At 42.1% G+C, this 19,394-nt stretch overlaps 2 protein-coding genes across 2 annotated transcripts in view; one reads left to right on the forward strand and one right to left on the reverse strand.

The window, feature by feature from the left end:
- Positions 1–14,499, forward strand: part of LOC121570135 (PDZ domain-containing protein 8) — a 48,578-nt gene extending 34,079 nt beyond the window's left edge. Inside the window, exons 4-5 of the mRNA XM_045226057.1 lie at positions 9,617–9,779; positions 9,918–14,499. Of these exons, the coding sequence (XP_045081992.1) occupies positions 9,617–9,779; positions 9,918–12,181 (2,427 nt within the window). The 3' untranslated portion in view covers positions 12,182–14,499. The remainder of the gene's footprint in view (positions 1–9,616; positions 9,780–9,917) is intronic.
- Positions 14,500–15,044: 545 nt separating this feature from the next.
- The window catches only part of LOC121570125 (synaptic vesicular amine transporter), a 32,110-nt gene continuing 27,760 nt past the window's right edge, over positions 15,045–19,394 (reverse strand). The window contains exon 16 of the mRNA XM_041881620.2: positions 15,045–19,278. Within this exon, the coding sequence (XP_041737554.2) occupies positions 19,177–19,278 (102 nt within the window). The 3' untranslated portion in view covers positions 15,045–19,176. The remainder of the gene's footprint in view (positions 19,279–19,394) is intronic.

The following is a 19,394-nucleotide window of genomic DNA, read 5'->3' on the forward strand; positions in this document are numbered from 1 at the left end:
TCGGACCAGGCAATGTTTTTCCACTCCTCAATTGTGGAACCCGGTGTGGTCGTCTGCTGCGAGAGCCCATCCGTGACAAGGACCGACGAGTAGTGCGTTCCGAGATGCCGTTCTGCACACCACTGTTGTACTGCACCGTTATTTCCCTTGTTTTGGCCCACCTGTTAGCTTGCACAATTCTTGCCATTGTCCTTCGACCGCTCATTAACAAGCTGTTTTCGCCCACAGGACTGACGCTGACTGGATGTTTTTTGTTTGTCACACCATTCTCGGTAAACCCTAGACCAGGGGTCATCAACTCTGATTTTTTTTCTTGAGCGGAGAGTCGGGGGGGCCGGAACATAATTACAAATAATTTGTAGACTACAAATTCACTGCAAGAAGCCCAAACAGATGTAATATTTGACTAAAACATGATCATTTCCAACCTTGCTTCCATTTGTATACGATCACGTGTCTCTCTATTATGCGTGGGAATACTTGGGAATAGATTTCCAAAATTAGAAACACTTGGAGCTGATTTCCTGATGTTTTTACAGTCTTATGTCCAACAATAAAAATTCAAAAGAAAAATAAAAAAACTTTGGGGGGCCAAATAAATCCAGTCGGGGAACCCTGCCCTAGACACTGCCATGCGTGAAAAGCCCAGAAGGCCGGACGTTTCTAAGATACTGGAACCGGCCTGGCACCGACGGTCATACCACTGTCGTGACGTGACTTTCATTATTGTGATGACTATTATTTATCGAATAATTACCAACTATGTTTAATTGTTACGAGATCAAATTAATCATGAAAACATAATTGTTAACTCATTAGGAATTTGTGGCACCACGGGAAAAGTTGTTTAACGAGTTACCGTTTCTCGAATTAACTCTAAAGATATCTAGATATCTCTGTTAACAGTCATTTATTAATAATTTACCTCATATCAGTCTCATTCTGAAAGTTGTAGGCTCTTTAAGTCTGCACGAATCCGGGTCTTACTGATCATTCTGTACCACACAAATTGATTTAATTATTTATTTACTAACTAATTAAAGATGATAACACGATACAAACACGTACACGGTATAGGTAGGGATTAGAAACTTAATACAATGAAAACGGGTCCCTAGTGGACTAACACAATATGACACTTGTTACAAAAGATGGCGAGTTAAAGAGAGAGAGAGAAAACACTTGGATACACATGGACCTATGCTCACAGTAATCCTAATACTTTGCCCTGAACTGCCGCCCGTTTGGGAAGAAAAGCAATGCATGTATTTACGTGTTGGAGGTCTTCGTTGTGGATCTCTGTTGGACCCAGGCCTTCGTGGGAAGGGGTCGATTGGGCCTTCTCTTTCGGATGGCCTTTTAGATGTAAGGCTCAGATTGTCCACGAGGTCACAATGTCCTACTTCTTAGTTGTCTGTTTACTTTCACTCATTCTGGAAGTGGTCTTCTGAGCATGGCTAATCAGCCGTGTCGATGATCCCCTGTGGGGTGATTAGAGCAGTGTAGTAGACGATGGCTTGAAGGAGTAACAGGATGATCCCACTTAAATTCACCTTCTTAGATACAGTATTTAGAACAGCTACTCAGCCGTAACATTGATTGTTAGTGGAGGCAACTTTGTCGTCTTCACCTCGTGTTGATTTTCAGGGTCGGGACCAATATGGACAAAAGCTGCAGCTTGAGGTCCGTCTAGTCTGATCTGATAATTCTTATCTCAATCATTTATGCACTCTGGTAAATAGGGGTGTTTCCGTCATACTGACACGCTCTCTGAGCTCCCTCGGGCGTGGCTAGTTACGAGGCAAAAGTATTATTATCACTATGATTTTGTTAGAAAGCTAAAATCACATTCCTATCTTCACGAAAACATTGTCTTCCTCCTTGATATTTTCTACACAACATAAAGGATGTAAACCTGATATACACAGTGTAAAAGCTCTTCAAGTCACAATGTTTTCGTTATAACGCCTTTATACCATTTTTAATGACATCACAAAATAGACATTCATTTTCCATATTCCATTTCTCATCATTCCCAACGTTTGGATGTTGAAATATATTGTCCCAATGTTCATTGTTGGATGTAGAATTTTTTTGGGCGGCAAAAAGTATCTGAAACAAAGGCATTCCTTTCACCATACTAGAATGCCAGAGATCCTCCTCCTCTCTAATTTATGGCAGTATTAACATGTCAAGACCGGCACAGCCCCCCTGTGGGTAATAGGGTCTGGTTGTTGTCGGCCATTTGCCAAGCTGATGTTTGGCCTTTGATCCTCACCCAGGGAGAGTCATGACACCACACTCCAAGTTGCTTAGGTGACTTGTTTTGCCCATTCTAACTTTCAATCAAAGATGAACTGAATGCCTCAATGCCTGCCTTCCTGCTTTATATAGCAAGCCAATGGCCACATGACTCACTGGGTGTTTCTCAATATGCATACTATCGTGCTCCACACTCTCATGCTCCAAGTGCATTCTCAGAGGACGTTCTCTTGAGTATGGAGAGTGTGGAGAACGCATAAAACATTACATTTGAGAAGCACTCGCACTCCCCCTACTGTATTACCTCACGCTACATCTGCCCATTCACAGAACCTTCTTCCAGCCAGGACAATGGCAACAATAGAGACAAAACAAAGATATACACAAGGCAAATGTTTTACTTCATAATTATCAGCTAGATATACAGTATGTGAATGACCTAAAACTAATGTTATACAAGGTACAGTAGATGTCAATTCTTCATGGGTAGCTAGCTAACAATTCTTCGTGGCTAGCCAATTAGCCCTATTGACTTACTATAGACTTACCCATTCACTGAACCTTCCTTCTTCTAGCCAGGACAATGACAATAGAGACGAAACAAGATGTACACAAAGCAAACGTTTTACTTCATAACTATCAGCTAGCTATATGTGAATCGTAATAATGTAGCTAACCAGATAGTATAACAGGCAAAAATGACCTAAAACCAATGTTATCCAAGGTAGATATCCATTCTTCGTGGGTTGCTAGCTAACAATTCTTCGTGGCTAGCTAACAGTAGTAGCTAGCCACTTAGCTCTATTGACTTACTATGTGCTTGTGACCTACGCACACTACAGTGGATATTGTAGGCAGGTAACCATGCCAAAATTAACACGGCATGTATTTATTAATGTATCAAGATAAAATATTGTAGTCCGGCAACATATGACATGTGAATAGGCAACAATTTCATTCCGAAGTCAGTGTATTTTCTCTCTCTTCAGCTCAAATAATGGCCGCCCTTGATTTCAATTAAAATGCAACAAATATTGTGGTTAAACTCAAATATACTAATTGATAAAAAACCATAATCTTTTGAAAAAATGTTTAAATTATATCATAGGTAGGACTGGTGGAGTTATATCACACATGCAGCTATCAAAAACATATGGAAATGTCTGCTCTACCCAAAATTACAACCATATAATTGCAGCATTACCGCAAAAATGGAAGAGGAAAGTGGAAGGGGGAAAAAGTAAGGAACTTGTCTGTCGGCCCTGCATTAAAGAACATAATTGGTTATAGAAAATTGTGATAAATAAAAAAGTATACCAGTTTAATTAAAGGACCAAAGGATTGACAGCCGTCCTATATAGATTGCAAAATAGTTGGGAAGAGATATTTGACGTACCGATTCCATGGCATAGTGTTTATGAACTGATGCGCAAAACGACGCCGGATTCAAAACTTATAATTTTTCAATTTAAATTATTATATAAAATTCTTGCTACCAATAGAATGTTATTTATATGGGGGATACAATCTTCCCAGCTCTGCAGATTTTTCTGTGAAGAGACAGAATTGTTAGATCATTTGTTTTGGTACTGTCCATTTGTAGCTTGTTTTTGGACACAGGTCCAGGAATGGCTGAAGGATTGCAATATTTACCTGGAGCTAACCCTGCAGATAGCACTACTGGGTGATCTGAAAAGTCATAGTCAATCGATCAATAATATAATAATACTTTTAGCAAAAACGTTTATTTTCAATTTACAATCTGTAGAAACAATGAGAATAGAAGGGTTCAGAACTTTTGTAAACATCACAGTACAGTTGAAAAATACAGTGCCCTCCACTATTATTGGCACCCCTGTTTAAGATGTGGTCGAGGACTTCCAAAAATTCTAATTTTTTTTTTAAACAGCATAGAACCCAAATGCAAAAAAATAGAAAAATCCAACCTTTTATTTAAGTACATTACTTTGTGTCCCACAATTATTGGCACCCCTAACAATTCCGCTGAAAATTTTAATTGATTTTTTTTTAAATATACTTTTCTGTAGTTGCTAAAGTTGGTCAGGGTATCTAGGAACTTTTAATTAGTAATTCATGACTTCCTGTTTCCCTGGGGTATAAATATGACGTGACACAGAGGCCTAATTCTCTTACCCATTTGTCAACATGGCAAAGACAAGAGAACACACTATTCAAGTAAGGCAGATTTGTGTCGACCTTCATAAATCAGGCAATGGCTACAAGAAAATAGCCACTCGCCTTAACTTGCCCGTATCTACAGTCAGAGGAATCATTAAGATGTTTAAAACAACTGGAACAGTGACAAACAAGGCTGGAAGAGGTCCCAAGTTTATCTTGCCACAACGCACAGTGAGGAGGATGGTAAGAGAAGTAAAAAAAAGTCCTAAGCTCACTGTCACAGAATTGCATCAAAGAGTGGCATCTTGGGGTCACAAAGTCTCCAAAACAACCATCAGACGCTCTCTACATGCCAACAAGCTGTTTGGGAGGCATGCAAGGAAAAAGCCCTTTTCTCACTAACACTCACAAACGTAAACGTCTGGAGTTTGCTAAGCGGCACTGGGACTTCAACTGGGATCGTGTGCTTTGGTCAGATGAGACTAAGATTGAGCTTTTTGGCAACAAACACTCTAAGTGGGTCTGGCGTAAAACAAAAGATGAGTATGCCGAAAAGCACCTCATGCCCACCGTGAAGTATGGTGGAGGATCTGTGATGCTGTGGGCCTGTTTCTCTTCCAAAGGCCCTGGGAACCTTGTTAGGGTGCATGGCATTATGAACGCTTTGAACTACCAGGACATTTTTAAATAAAAACCTGATGGCCTCTGCCAGAAAGCTGAAGATGGGTCGTCATTGGGTCTTTCAGCAGGATAATGATCCAAAACGTGGCAAAATCTACACAAAAATGGTTCAGCAGTCACAAACTCAAGGTCCTCCCATGGCCATCTCAGTCCCCAGACCTCAACCCAATCGAAAACCTGAGGAGAGTGCATAAGAGAGGACCCAGGACACTGGATGATCTAGAAAGATTGTGCAAAGAAGAATGGTCAAAGATCCCTCTCTCTGTGTTCTCCAATCTTGTGAAATGTTATAGGAGGAGATTAAGTGCTGTCTTGTTGGCAAAAGGGGGTTGTACAAAGTATTAACATCAGGGGTGCCAATAATTGTGGGACACATGATTTCAAGTTTTTTTTTTTTATAAATGTGTGATTTTTTTTTTTTACACCAAAGTAATGTACTTAAATAAAAGGTTGGATTTTTCTCTTTTTTTGCATTTGGGTTCTATGTTGTTTAAAAAAAAAAGGAGAATTTTGGAAGTCCTCGACCACATCTTAAACAGGGGTGCCAATAATTGTGGAGGGCACTGTATATGGCAAATAGAAGAGTGTTAAGAGATAGATGGGTGGTGTTGAATGGAGTTAAAGGATGGGACTAATAACAACTAATAACAACAAGATAACTAATGTAGAGCTTTTGTGAAAGAGCACAGTTAGAAAGATATGGCATATAGAAGCAAACCGGATGGACATCATGAAAATGATCGGAGAGGTTGAGGGTAGAGGAAGTTCATGAGTTCATGAGGAAGTTCATGAGTAAAAACAAACAAAATAAATTGACTGTCCATAAAATGTATATAGTATGTATAAGCTGGAAGTAGAGGCCTAAGCATTGTTGTTCACTAGTTTACTCCAATTAGGGTGGTGGGGTTGGAAAGTAATAAAGGGAAATATATTTAAAAAAATTATATATATATACGATACACTGCCGATTTTGCAGGTTTTCCTACTTACAAAGCATGTAGAGGTCTGTAATGTTTGTCATAGGTACACTTCAACTGTGAGAGACGGAATCTAAAACAAAAATCCAGAAGATCACATTGTATGATGAATTTGCATTTTATTGCATGACATAAGTATTTGATACATCAGAAAAGCAGAACTTTTAATATTTGGTACAGAAACCTTTGTTTGCAATTAGAGAGATCATACGTTTCCTGTAGGTCTTGACCAGGTTTGCACACACTGCAGCAGGGATTTTGGCACACTCCTCCATACAGACCTTCTCCAGATCCTTCAGGTTTCGCGGCTGTCGCTGGGCAATACAGACTTTCAGCTCCCTCCAAAGGGTTTCTATTGGGTTCAGGTCTGGAGACTGGCTAGGCCACTCCAGGACCTTGAGATGCTTCTTACGGAGCCACTCCTTAGTTTCCCTGGCTGTGTGTTTCGGGTCGTTGTCATGCTGGAAGACCCAGCCACGACCCATCTTCAATGCTCTTACTGAGGGAAGGAGGTTGTTGGCCAAGATCTCGCGATACATGGCCTCATCCATACTCCCCTCAATACGGTGCAGTCATCCTGTCCCCTTTGCAGAAAAGCATCCCCAAAGAATGATGTTTCCACCTCCATGCTTCACGGTTGGGATGGTGTTCTTGGGGTTGTACTCATCCTTCTTCCTCCAAACACGGCGAGTGGAGTTTAGACCAAAAAGCTCTATTTCTGTCTCATCAGACCACATGACCTTCTCCCATTCGTCCTCTGGATCATCCAGATGGTCATTGGCAAACTTCAGACGGGCCTGGACATGCGCTGGCTTGAGCAGGGGGACCTTGCGTGCGCTGCAGGATTTTAATCCATGACGGCGTAGTGTGTTACTAATGGTTTTCTTTGAGACTGTGGTCCCAGCTCTCTTCAGGTCATTGACCAGGTCCTGCCGTGTAGTTCTGGGCTGATCCCTCACCTTTCTCATGATCATTGATGCCCCACGAGGTGAGATCTTGCATGGAGCCCCAGACCGAGGGTGATTGACCGTCATCTTGAACTTCTTCCATTTTCTAATAATTGCGCCAACAGTTGTTGCCTTCTCACCAAGCTGCTTGCCTATTGTCTTGTAGCCCTTCCCAGCCTTGTGCAGGTTTACAATTTTATCTCTTCTGTCCTTACACAGCTCTCTGGTCTTGGCCATTGTGGAGAGGTTGGAGTCTGTTTGATTGAGTGTGTGGACAGGTGTCTTTTATACAGGTAACGAGTTCAAACAGGTGCAGTTAATACAGGTAATGAGTGGAGAACAGGAGGGCTTCTTAAAGAAAAACGAACAGGTCTGTGAGAGCCGGAATTCTTACTGGTTGGTAGGTGATCAAATACTTATGTCATGCAATAAAATGCAAATTAATTACTTAAAAATCATACAATGTGATTTTCTGGATTTTTGTTTTAGATTCCGTCTCTCACAGTTGAAGTGTACCTATGATAAAAATTACAGACCTCTACATGCTTTGTAAGTAGGAAAACCTGCAAAAACGGCAGTGTATCAAATACTTGTTCTCCCCACTGTGTGTGTGTGTGTATGTGTACGAAACCCCTACCTGTCCCAGACCTGCTGTTTTCAACTCTTTAATGATCGGCTATGAAAAGCCAACTGAGAGACCTGAGCCCTAGGACCATACGTCGGGACTACCGGCCGTGGTGACTCCTTGCTGTCCCCAGTCCGCCTGGCCTTGCTGCTATTCCAGTTTCAACTGTTCTGCCTGCGGTTATGGAACCCCTACCTGTCCCAGACCTGCTGTTTTCAACTCTTAATGATCGGCTATGAAAAGCCAACTGAGATTTATTCCTGATTATTATTTGACCATGCTTGTCACTTATGAACATTTTTGAACATCTTGGCATGGTTCTGTTATAATCTCCACCCGGCACAGCCAGAAGAGGACTGGCCACCCCTCATAGCCTGGTTCCTCTCTAGGTTTCTTCCTAGGCTTTCGCCTTTCTAGGGAGTTTTTCCTAGCCACCGTGCTTCTACACCTGCATTACTAGCTGTTTGGGGTTTTAGGCTGGGTTTCTGTACAGCACTTCGAGATATTAGCTGATGTAAGAAGGGCTATATAAAATAAAATTGATTGATTGAAATTGATATATATAATTATTATTATTATTTATTTTTTTTGCAAGAAAAAAAACATGGTGGATTGGAAGAGATGCAGACAATTACATTGATGGAAGTTACACTCTACCTGCAATATTAAAGCTGATCTACCCCCTAAAAGAAAAAAAAATTGCATCATTTTTGACATGGTTGCGTCATATTTATTTTCATACTTTCCGTTGAAGCTTGCATCGATGCATGCTTCAAAATATGTAAAAACGGAGTATGTATTCGAGAAGTGCCCTCCGTGCGCCGTTTCGCATACTTTAATTTGGACTCATACTCCGACTTTCCCGTGCTCCAATTTGCATGCTCACAGCTCGGTAGGACGCATGTTGAGAAACACCCACTGTCTACAGGAGCAAACCATTTTCCTGAACTGGTTGGTGTACCTAATAAACTGGCCACTGAGTGCATATTCCTCACAGGCTTTAAAGGGATGATTTTGACCATATATGGTGAATTAGGGGCGTTTCGAAATGCAAATAGCCAAGGTCGCGCATGAGCACTGAGAACAATTGGTATTTATCAATGGTGAGCTCCTACCGGTGTGTATGACGATCATAGGATTGTTTGATAAATCACACCTTTTTTTTATGCGTACCAACATTCTAAATTACGTTTAAGTTGTATTTTAGAATAGTTTCTACACAATATTGATAAATTAGGCCCCATGGGTGGAAAATAGGCCGTAATTGCAGACCTCCCTTTCCCTCAAAATTAGCATGCAGTGTTTTGCCGTCATCTTGTTCAGAAACATTCGTCATCTCTCTTTATATACCATTTAGTCCACTGCTATAAATAGAGGACTTCACAAGAAGTCGAGTGTTTACTTACTGTCTATAAATTAACTTCTTCAACTAGGTCTAATATTGTTGAATATTTGTATGCTGTAAGGGTATGCTGCCGTTAACATTCTTCAATTTAACTGTTCTGTGATACTTTGGCTTACTGTATTTTCTTCGATGTTCTGATATCCATAGCAAGCTTCAAGCTAGAATCCTTAGTTGCTACATCAATTTTTGGACTTACACATTTATGCTATATACCCATTAATTCTTGAAGAATATAACTTTATAAATGCCTCATGAGCTTAGTTAAATTGTTGTACCCCATCAGAACCCAAAATATAAGCTTGTTTTACTCCAATGTTTGTAAACTACGTAAACAAACACTGTATAGCCTCAAAACATGGTTAAAAGTATAACTATTATATCATGGATGGTCAGACCTTGCATCCATAGCTCTGTCTATAAATTTGAGAGTGGTTACATTTCTCCAGCCCCATCACTTAGCTTTTTAGCAAAACGGGTGGGGAGTACACTTTGTAATTGTTTCACTTAAGGATTCTAGCTTTAAAGTGATGCTAAGTTGAAAGTGCTTATGTGTGTTTGTTTCTCTCTGTGTGTGTTTCAGACGGAGGTGATCAAAGGACCCTTTGGCAGTGTGGGTATGACATTCAGGCACATCCCCACCTGTGAGGGTGACGCGGTCCATGTCAGCATCGAGACAGTCACTCCCAACTCTCCTGCTGCCCTGGCAGACCTGCAGAGGGGCGATCGACTCATCGCCATCGGAGGTAAGACACTAAGGCCATGCAGCATAAGTAAACCTGACTGGCATGATCTGGCAACCTTACAGTTACACTGGAATGCATGTTGTTCAGTTGTACAGTTTATCTGAATATGACTCTAACATGCTCTCCATCTCTGGGCAGGTGTCAAAGTCACATCCTCTGTCCAAGTGCCCAAACTGCTGAAGCAGGCAGGGGACAGGGTGCTGGTCCTGTACGAGAGGCCTGTGCGTCACCAGAGCCCCACCGTGGGCCTGGGAGCCCTCCAGGAGGGGCTGGGCCAGCTGGAGGAGCCTGGGTTCATCCTCCCGCCGGGGGGCTACGAGGAGGACCCGGCCCCCATCACCGCCCTCGCCGACATATCCGACAGCAAAGACATGGACTCTGAGTTTGAAGAGTTGATTGCGGACCCCAAGTCTAGCCTGCTTAGTAGCAGCGCCGAGGCCAAGGAGGATTTCCTGTCTGTAAACCAAAGCCCCAAAAGGACTGTGGCCAATCTGGCCTCCAAACCGCTCGGCAGCATATCACCCATCCTCAACCGCAAACTGAACCTGGTGGGGCTTCAGTCACCGGTCAGACCTCCACCCACACCAAAGCCCTCACCACACAAGAGTGGCGAGCCAGGAGAGGGGCCACAGCGCCCCACCGTCCCCCCTCCACACCCACCCACTCGCCCGCTGGTGCCCCCTAGACCCCACAGTAAATTAACGTCAGCCTCTTCTGAAACACAAAGTCTGCTGGAGGGGAGTGAAGCTACCACTGCAGCTGAGAAAACTCCAGAAAATACTCCAACACACTCCACAGGAAGCAATGGTGACAAAGGCAGTGCTGTGACGACACCTGTGAAACAGCCCGAACCAAATCCGGCGGTCAAACCATCCGAGCCCTGCGAAGAGCCACCAGGGGCCCCCTCTGCTCCCAGCAAGCAGGACCTGGCCAAAGACAAGGTGTCTGAGAGCTCCATCAACACCCGAGACAGCATGGAGGACCACTCAATGTGGGAGTCCTCAGAGATCATGTTCCGCAACCGGACGGCCCATTGGGGCAATGCTTCTGTGGTGTTAGAGGTGGAGAGCAACCATAAGTATCTTAACACGGCCCTGTGGTGCAAAGACCCCTTCAAGCTGGGCAGCCTGCTGTGTCTGGGCCACGTCAGCCTGACACTGGAGCATGTGGCCCTGGAGTGTCTGTCCACGTCTTCGTCTGAGTACCAGAGCACTTTCAGGCTGGAAGCCCCAGAGCCCAGGGCCAGCGTCAGCCGCACCGCCCTGCGCAGCCTCAGCACCCACAAGGGCTTCAACGAGAAGCTGTGCTACGGAGACGTCACCCTCAACTTCAGCTACCTGGCTGATGGAGAGTCAGAGACGTGGGGCGGGCTAGCGGAGCGTGAGAGGAAGGCCAGCATGCCGGACGAGGAGCTGAAGGAGAGAGAGAGGGAGCAGCTTTCCTTTGTTCCCCGTGACGACCTGGCCTACAGCGCCATACAGCTGGTGGAGGTGCGCCACAACTTTCAGGACACCCAGTTCCAGAACCCCACCTGGTGCGAGTACTGCAAGAAGAAGGTGTGGACCAAGGCCGCCTCCCAGTGCATGATCTGTTCCTACGTTTGCCACAAGAAGTGCCAGGAGAAGTGCCTGGCCGAGCACCCTTTCTGCATGGCCGCCACCGACCGACGCAGTGCCGACCCGGAGGCCAAGTCCACCATCAACCGCGCCACTACAGGCCTCAGCCGCCACATCATCAACACCGGTTCCCGTCTGCTCAATCTGCGCCAGGTGCCCAAGAGCCGGCTGGCAGAGCAAGTGGCTGATGTCGTGCCAGACGTCGTGCACACCCCCGACATCTCTGACAATGAGAGCAGCGATACAGAAACCTACGCCGGGGCCAGCCCCTCCAAGCATGCAGCCGGCGGCAGCACCAAGCTGGTACGGCGAGAGGGAGGACTTGACGACAGTGTATTTATCGCGGTGAAGGAGATCGGCCGGGATCTTTACCGGGGCCTGCCCACCGACGAGCGCTCACAGAAGCTGGAACTGATGCTAGACAAGCTGCAGCAGGAGATCGACCAGGAGTTGGAGCACAACAACGCCCTGATGCTGGAGGAGAGGGAGACGGGGGACGCCCGGAGGAAGACCCTGATCACGGCCGCCCTGGCCAAGTCTGGGGAGAGGCTCCAGGCTCTCACCCTGCTCGTGATCCACTACCGGGCAGGCATCGAGGACCTGGAGTCTGTGGATAGCACCGGCACCTCCCCCTCGGAGCCACATGGCTTTAAGGCCAAGGAGGTGGCATTGGAGGAGTCCTTACTGGGGACAGAGGTTTATGACAGTGACAAATGCAGCCCAGTGGAGGCCCAGCTGCTGGATGACATCACAGAGGAGCAGATCTGTGTGGAGGCGCTCCACTAGACAGGACAAGGACAAGGGATGGGTTTGAGAGTCACAGCAAAATTATTTGAACCTTTTTCTGTGGGGGTGGTGTGGTAAAGGTTACCTTCTGAAGATTAGCTGAGGTGGTCTGGTGATGGTGTAATTGTTGATTTGTAAAACAATCGGTCACGCGATTCATACTTGGTTTGGGGAGACCACTCTTGTTGTCCCAAAGAACTGCAGTTTAGTTTTCCTAAAATTATACTTTTAAAGGGAAGCTTGAAAGCTAGATGGTGAAATTTGCATTGAGAATCAGTGTTTCATGGCAATCTGTAAGTGCTTGGGTTCACAAACATTTTTAAACATGCATATATAAAAATTGCCTTCTATAATTTAGCTTTTGTTGACATTGATTTAAAAAATCCTTACAGGGCACCTTAATTATTTTGTATTTTTTCTATCGCTTGAAAATGTGAGTTTAAATGTTTGTTACAGTTCAGTATTTTGTTTGTTACAGTTCAGTATTTCTGTTTTGCAGAAGATTGCAATCAAAATGTGGTCACCATAGCAGGAGCTATGCAAATAGCAAATGGCTCTGTTTTATCCAAATTGTCTTTGGGGAAGTGAATAAATATTAGTTTGATTTGTTTTAATGTGAGTAACAAGCCCATTTTGTTAGACTGGACACCTTGTTGTGCAGAAAAAAAAGAAATCCTCCATAATGACTTTCCTCTTCTTTTGGACTTTTTTGATTTTCTGCAAGCTCATGTGATAATTGAATGAAATGGGCAATAATGTTGTTTGGGAGGATGGTGGTCTGTCCCCTGTCATCCTTGGTTCAGTTTATTTATATCACTGAGGCCAAACATGTTTGACTATGTATGATCCATTGTTTAACCAGCATATTAACTGTACATGTTATTTCTCTCTCTGTTACAATGTTTTCTTAGCTTTTTGGGGGGAGGGATAAAGTGGTGTAATATTTTTCTCAAATGTATAATTTAGAAAATGTATTAAGTTATTTGATTAAGCACCTGTTTTGTTGTCTCGCCCCCCTTCCAAATCGTTTCTTTGTATAGATATAATATCCCTGAACTAAAACGTAACTATGGAGGTGGTGGTTTTATCCAATCATGTTACTTCAGACGAAATGCTTGCTTTTCAAATTCTTATTGATAAATGCAAAGTATTTTGGTATTCATGGCAGAAAGTTCATTTATCTGGTTCATCTCAGTATGAATGTTGTTGTATAAAATACAGGAACACATGGATCTCTGTTTTATTGTATGTATCTATGTATATCTATCTTTATTTACTTGGTTTGGTGACTAGTGTGGGGTCTGATTGATAAATGCTCTGAGCAGTTAGGATGTTATAAATGCTGTGAGCAGTTAGGCTGTGATTGTGTGAAGTTCTTGGCCTTTGGAAGTTGTTCTCAATTACTGACAAATGTATGTCCATTTGTATTTATATGTAAATACAATCCAGCACAAACCCTCTGCCGAAATGCAACCACTGTTGTACCCCAATACAGTGTTGTCATCATGACCGGCCGCAAGCAAACCTATTACAACTGTAGGCACAGGGGGAAAAGCACTGATTTTAGGGTAAAGATCATAAAAGGAGAGAATCATTCACTTCTCAAGGGGCCCAAAGCCTCTGGATAGGATCAGTATGACTTTTATTCTATTCTCACCAGGCTCATTTCAATCGCAGTGTACTTCTGTGGCTGTGCTGCCATTGCTTCAGCACAGGACCAGAGCTGGTTAAAAGCAGGCCTTTTGGGATCAGAGTCAGACAGGAGGACAATATAAAAGGGGTGAAGGGTAAAAGAAGCAAAGCAACATTTTTTTCTGTGGAATAGACGTGATGCTCTTGTAGAGACTGGCTTGGCTGCTACTTTTTGATCTCTCTTCAATTGTTGTATATTCAGATTTTTGTGTAATATTTTTTATAGGAAATGAAGACAAAGGTGATAATCAGGAAGGGATTCTTCAATTTGCAATCTCTCCTTTTCAGTTTCTTGTTGTTTCTCTCCAAAGCAAACCGTATCTGACGTAGTTTAATGGTCAGTTAGGTAACTTGGGGGCACCTGGGCTGAAATTGAGCTCATGAGGAGAGTAAACAAAAACTAATTTTGGTCTGTGTCTTGCTACTTCCATTGCTGCTGCTGCTGTTGTAAATCTGTGCTCTCTAAACCCATTCATATGCTCCTGATCTGTCTCTCCCCATGATACACATAGTGTTATGGCTTTCTGCAGTTGAGATTTTTAAGAGTGATGTTGTCCACAGTTCTAGAGATAGATCATGTGATGAAGCGCTATTGTACATAGCCTCAATAAACAAGCTCACCTGAAGCCCCTTGACTTCCTGTGTGTTCCTACTCTAAATACTATTTTAATTAAACAATACTGAACTCATAGTCTTACAGTACCTTCAGAATAAGGCATTTCCTCCTGTTAAATATTTTCCTAGTGTAAAATTACATTGGTCTAATGGTTTTTCTCTTCACACTGTCCTGTAGACACAGGGAAAGATAAGACAGCCATCAGTCTTGTGGTAACTGTAAAGTTCCTTGGTGGAATGGGAACTCATTGGGTGAGCATCTGGTAAGTAATTGGAGCCCAGTGGTGACGGACATGATGATTACAGTGTGTCGTCTCAAACATGGGAAACTGGTGACACATCCCCACCTGTCATCATAGCCTTGTCCCCCACCATCTCCCACTACTGCTTCAAAGACATCAAGAATAGGAGGCATTTATCCTCAGTCAAAAACAATCATACCATCAAACATGTAGCAAACTTAGGTTGGTTGAATCTACTGCTTAAAAAAAGGATATCCAATGTTCACATATTCCATACAAACACTTTTTCAGAGTATACAACATTTATTTTTGGGTTTTCCATCCCCACTGAATATTAACAACATATATTACACAATCTGCACACTTTACACGTAAACAACCAGTCCAGAATATAAAAAGGCCAACATTTTTTTTGAGTACCAGTTAGTAAGTAGTTGATATACACACAAACCAATGACATACATGTCAGAAGGCACAAACACCAACATGGGCGCACACACACATATGTTTGTGCATGTGTGCAATAGATTTCTAATATAAACAAATGGCAAAAAATATGAATCTCTGAATTATTGGCACCCTAGGTAAATATGAACAAAAAAGCTGTGAAAAAATGTAATTGTTGTTTATCAGCTTGATCTTACACTGAAAATATCATATGAATCTAACCTTTTGAGTAAAAACTTTTTTTTAAACATCATCAAGACAATTATTTTATTCAAAACATGCATATCACATTTATTGGCACCCCTGCATTTAGTTATTTGTGCACCCTCCCTTTGCCAAGATAACAGCTCTGAGTCGTCTCCTATAATGTTTGATGAGGTGGGAGAACACAGGAAGCGATTTGAGACCATTCCTCCAGATCCTTCAGAGTCCTTGGTCCTCGCTTGTGGACTCTCCTCTTCAGCTCACCCCACAGGTTTTCAATGGGGTTTAGGTCAGGGGACTGGGATGGCCATTGCAAAAGCTTGATTCATTTTCTTGTGGATTTGAAGGTATGCTTTGGCTCGTTGTCCTGCTGGAAGATCCAAAGATGACCCAGTTTTAGCCTCCTGGCAAAGGCAGACAGGTTTTGGCCTAAAATCTCCTGGTACTTGGAGTGAGTCCATGATGCCATGTTTCCTAACAAGGTTCCCAGGGCCTTTGGAAGTAAAACAGCCCCACAACATCACAGATCCACCACCATACTTCACAGTGGTGATTAGGTTATTTTCTGCATGACCATGGCTCTTTTTACACCAAACCCACCTCTGGTGTTTTTTGCCAAAAAGCTCTATTTTCGTCTCATCAGACCATAGAACCTGGTTCCAATCAAAGTTCCAATGACATTTAGCAAACTCCAGGTGCTTACGTTTGTGGTTTGGTGACAGCAGAGGCTTTCTTCTGGCAACCCTTCCAAATAACTTGTTTCTAATTGTAGTTTTGGAGACTTGATGACCCCAAGATGTTACCAACTTCTGCAATTCTCCAACTGTGATCCTTGGGAAAAAATGGCCACTTGAGCCATCCTTCTCACTGTGCGTGGGGGCAAAATACACTTGAGTCCTCTTTCAGGCAGGTTCATCACAGCTCCAGTTGTTTAAAATGTCTTAATTATTGCCCTAATAGTGGAGATGGGTATTTTCAGGCATGTAGCTATCTTTTTATAGCCATTGCCTGATTTGTGAAGGTCAACAACCTTTTGTCTCATTTAACTTGGGTGTTCTGGCCTTTCCCATGTTGATGGATGACTAAGGGATTTTAGCCTGTCACCTCATATTTATACCCCAGTGAAACAGTAGGTCATGGATGACCTCTTAAGAGTTCCCGAAGACTCAGATCGGAATATACATAAATTAGATTTTGTTCATAAGAATTTCTAGGGGTGCCAATAATTGTGACATGCATGTTTCTGAATAAAATAATAATTTATTGATGACGATTATTATTATTTTTGAACAATTTTAACTCAAAGGTTAGATTCATAGGATATTTGGAGTGTAAGATCAAGCTGATAAACAACAATGACATATTTTCACAGCCTTTTTTGTTCACCTAGGGTGCCAATAATTCAGGAGGGCACTGTATAATCCATTATGTAACCTATATGACCCAACAATTTATTGCAAAATAACAACAATCTCTCAGAATGGTAGCCATCTTGACATAAGAGTATTTAGATTAAGGGGGCGGGGAATTTAAATATACATTTAAGAGCAAATAATGAAACTAATAGGGAAGGTATCAGGAAACTATTTCTGTCAACTCCACCACAGACAATTTCGCTTGCCACATTTATATACAATGAAACCTATTGGGGTGTCCATTCAACCAAACCTGCAATCCAGCAAACCCAGAGTTTTACAAATAACACTTCATATACCTAAAAATGCGGTCTTATTTGACATTTTGAACATGTGCCATTGTGCTTTTCCGTGGCAAGGGCATGAAAGTATTTTCACAGATTTCTAGATGTCAGGTTTGCTCGAACAACCAAATAATGGTTTTTAATAAATTCACTTTGCCAAACAACGCATATATATTTGACAGTTATTAGCAGTGCTTTGTATGCCTGGCTGTTTCTGTTAGATCACAGTGGTCTTGACAAAGAGCAGAATAGTGGATGAGACAATACTTTCATTTTCCGCTTCAGGACAAATAGGAGGGGAGAGTGGGTGGGGCAACGGGAGGGACACTTCATGGCTCTGTGTTGTGGGTTAATACTGGTGACTGACTACACACAAAAGTATCTAATGACATGTGCAGGCCAGGGCCCAGTCAGCCAATCAAATCCTCAGACTGAAGTGGCTATGTATGTGCATGCGCATTAATGCTGGTCAATATAGGAAACTCTTATTTCATCTTGGAAACATTTTGTATGTATTGTGTGTATACTTTTTTGATGACCTACTGGAAGTGATCAATAAGTTCACAAATAATAATGTTAATGCTCTCAAGAGATTAGTTTAACTAAGATTCAAACTGGTCAAGATTGTGACCCAAAATTCAACCTCAGTGTTTGAAAATACATTGAGGTTCTACTCATTTTAGGGATTAACACTACCGGGATGTCCAGTGCACTCCACACACATTAATAATGAGTGAATTTATCTTTGATAAAACTGAGTGTTTTGTTGCTAACATTAGACAAAATGACAAAACATATCAGGCTCATCACTTCAATTATCTCTCTGCTAAACCAACATCAACATACTAGAACTGTCCTTGGAGTTAAATGGTGTGAGTAACTAGACTCTGGTAAAGTGCTTATGGAATTTCCCATCTCCTTAAGGTGCTGTTTATTCAGAGACATCAAAGTAAACCTGTATCCATATGTTTACTTTTCACCACAGTATATATTTGTATGGCTTGTAATGTCAATAGGGAAAGTTAATTATCATAGTTACACATCTTCTACCTAAACGTTGAGTCTTCAGATATGAGTCTTCGTTTTCCACACATTCAAATGGCTTACCAAAATGTATGTACACTTTAAAAAAGCAAGACGTTTTCTATGAGCTGTGGTATTATTTACAGTGACAGTATTTTATTTTATTAACTTTTATTTTTTTAGATATGGACGGTGAAACTGAGGATGGCATTGGAGTGATGGTGTGTTTCTTTTATGTGGTATACCATGCAAATAGTTACAAGCACAGTCATAAGCAGTCAACCCAGGAAAGCATTGGCTATACCAGCTTCTGGGTTATGTCCTTTCAGTTCAGGTATTTCCTCAATTTAAAAATCAATCTCAATGTAAAAACATGTTTGTAGAATCAATGAAAAAGGCACATTTCAAGGTAAAATGTGGTTTGCCTTGTTAAAAGCAGTTACAAAATTCTCATTCCAAATGTATGGAGTAACTTGTATCTCTGTAATAGCCTATGTTATACTATATATCTAAATAATTTACCATCTCTCATCATGATACAATTACACTCAACCAATAGAAAGACCAACACTAAGCAGTGTTCTCATAGTGCCTTGTTCGAGATGTTGAATTTGACCCTAGGTCAGTTTCTACACAGATAGAAATAACTCTCTAAGTACATATTTCTTTGTTCGTACTGTTAATGGCCAATAGGTGAATTATTAGGACAGGTTTGTACTCCTTGCCGACCTACAGTACAGAATTTGGTGATCTATAACATCACCCTCATCTGAACTACTCAGTAAATACGACTCACAGTAGTCTGCTATTACGGCCCATGAAAACCCTGTTTTGACGACACGGACCCACTTCCATTGAATAAGGCTGTTAGCTCATAATAAACACAGGGCAATGACAACAACTTTGGTTTGCTCTAGTCGTACAGTAACAATGACACAGAACAGTGAAGACTGACCGCACACGGGACATTCACATCGAAACAGCTGTGCTGTTAAAAAATAATAATAATTGTATCTCTCTTTTTGTACAACAAAATAGATCCTCTGGAAGGTAACATACATGTCTGGTGTCCATTAATACTCATCGTACTCTGTCTCCATCTCTTCGTACTCTGTGTTCCCCTGTGTTGAGTATGATCGGGTCTTCATCGAGCAGTTAGAGTCCATCAAGATGGCCTGAGAAGATTACAATTGTCTAGAGTCAGAATACAACCAAAAAGTACTAAAAGAGCATAAAATAGCCACCAATAATTTGTTAGTTTCAGAGACAAAAGATTGCTATTGATTGAACA

The sequence above is a fragment of the Coregonus clupeaformis genome, chromosome 1, assembly GCF_020615455.1.
Source record: "Coregonus clupeaformis isolate EN_2021a chromosome 1, ASM2061545v1, whole genome shotgun sequence".
Classification (NCBI taxonomy): Eukaryota; Metazoa; Chordata; class Actinopteri; order Salmoniformes; family Salmonidae; genus Coregonus; species Coregonus clupeaformis.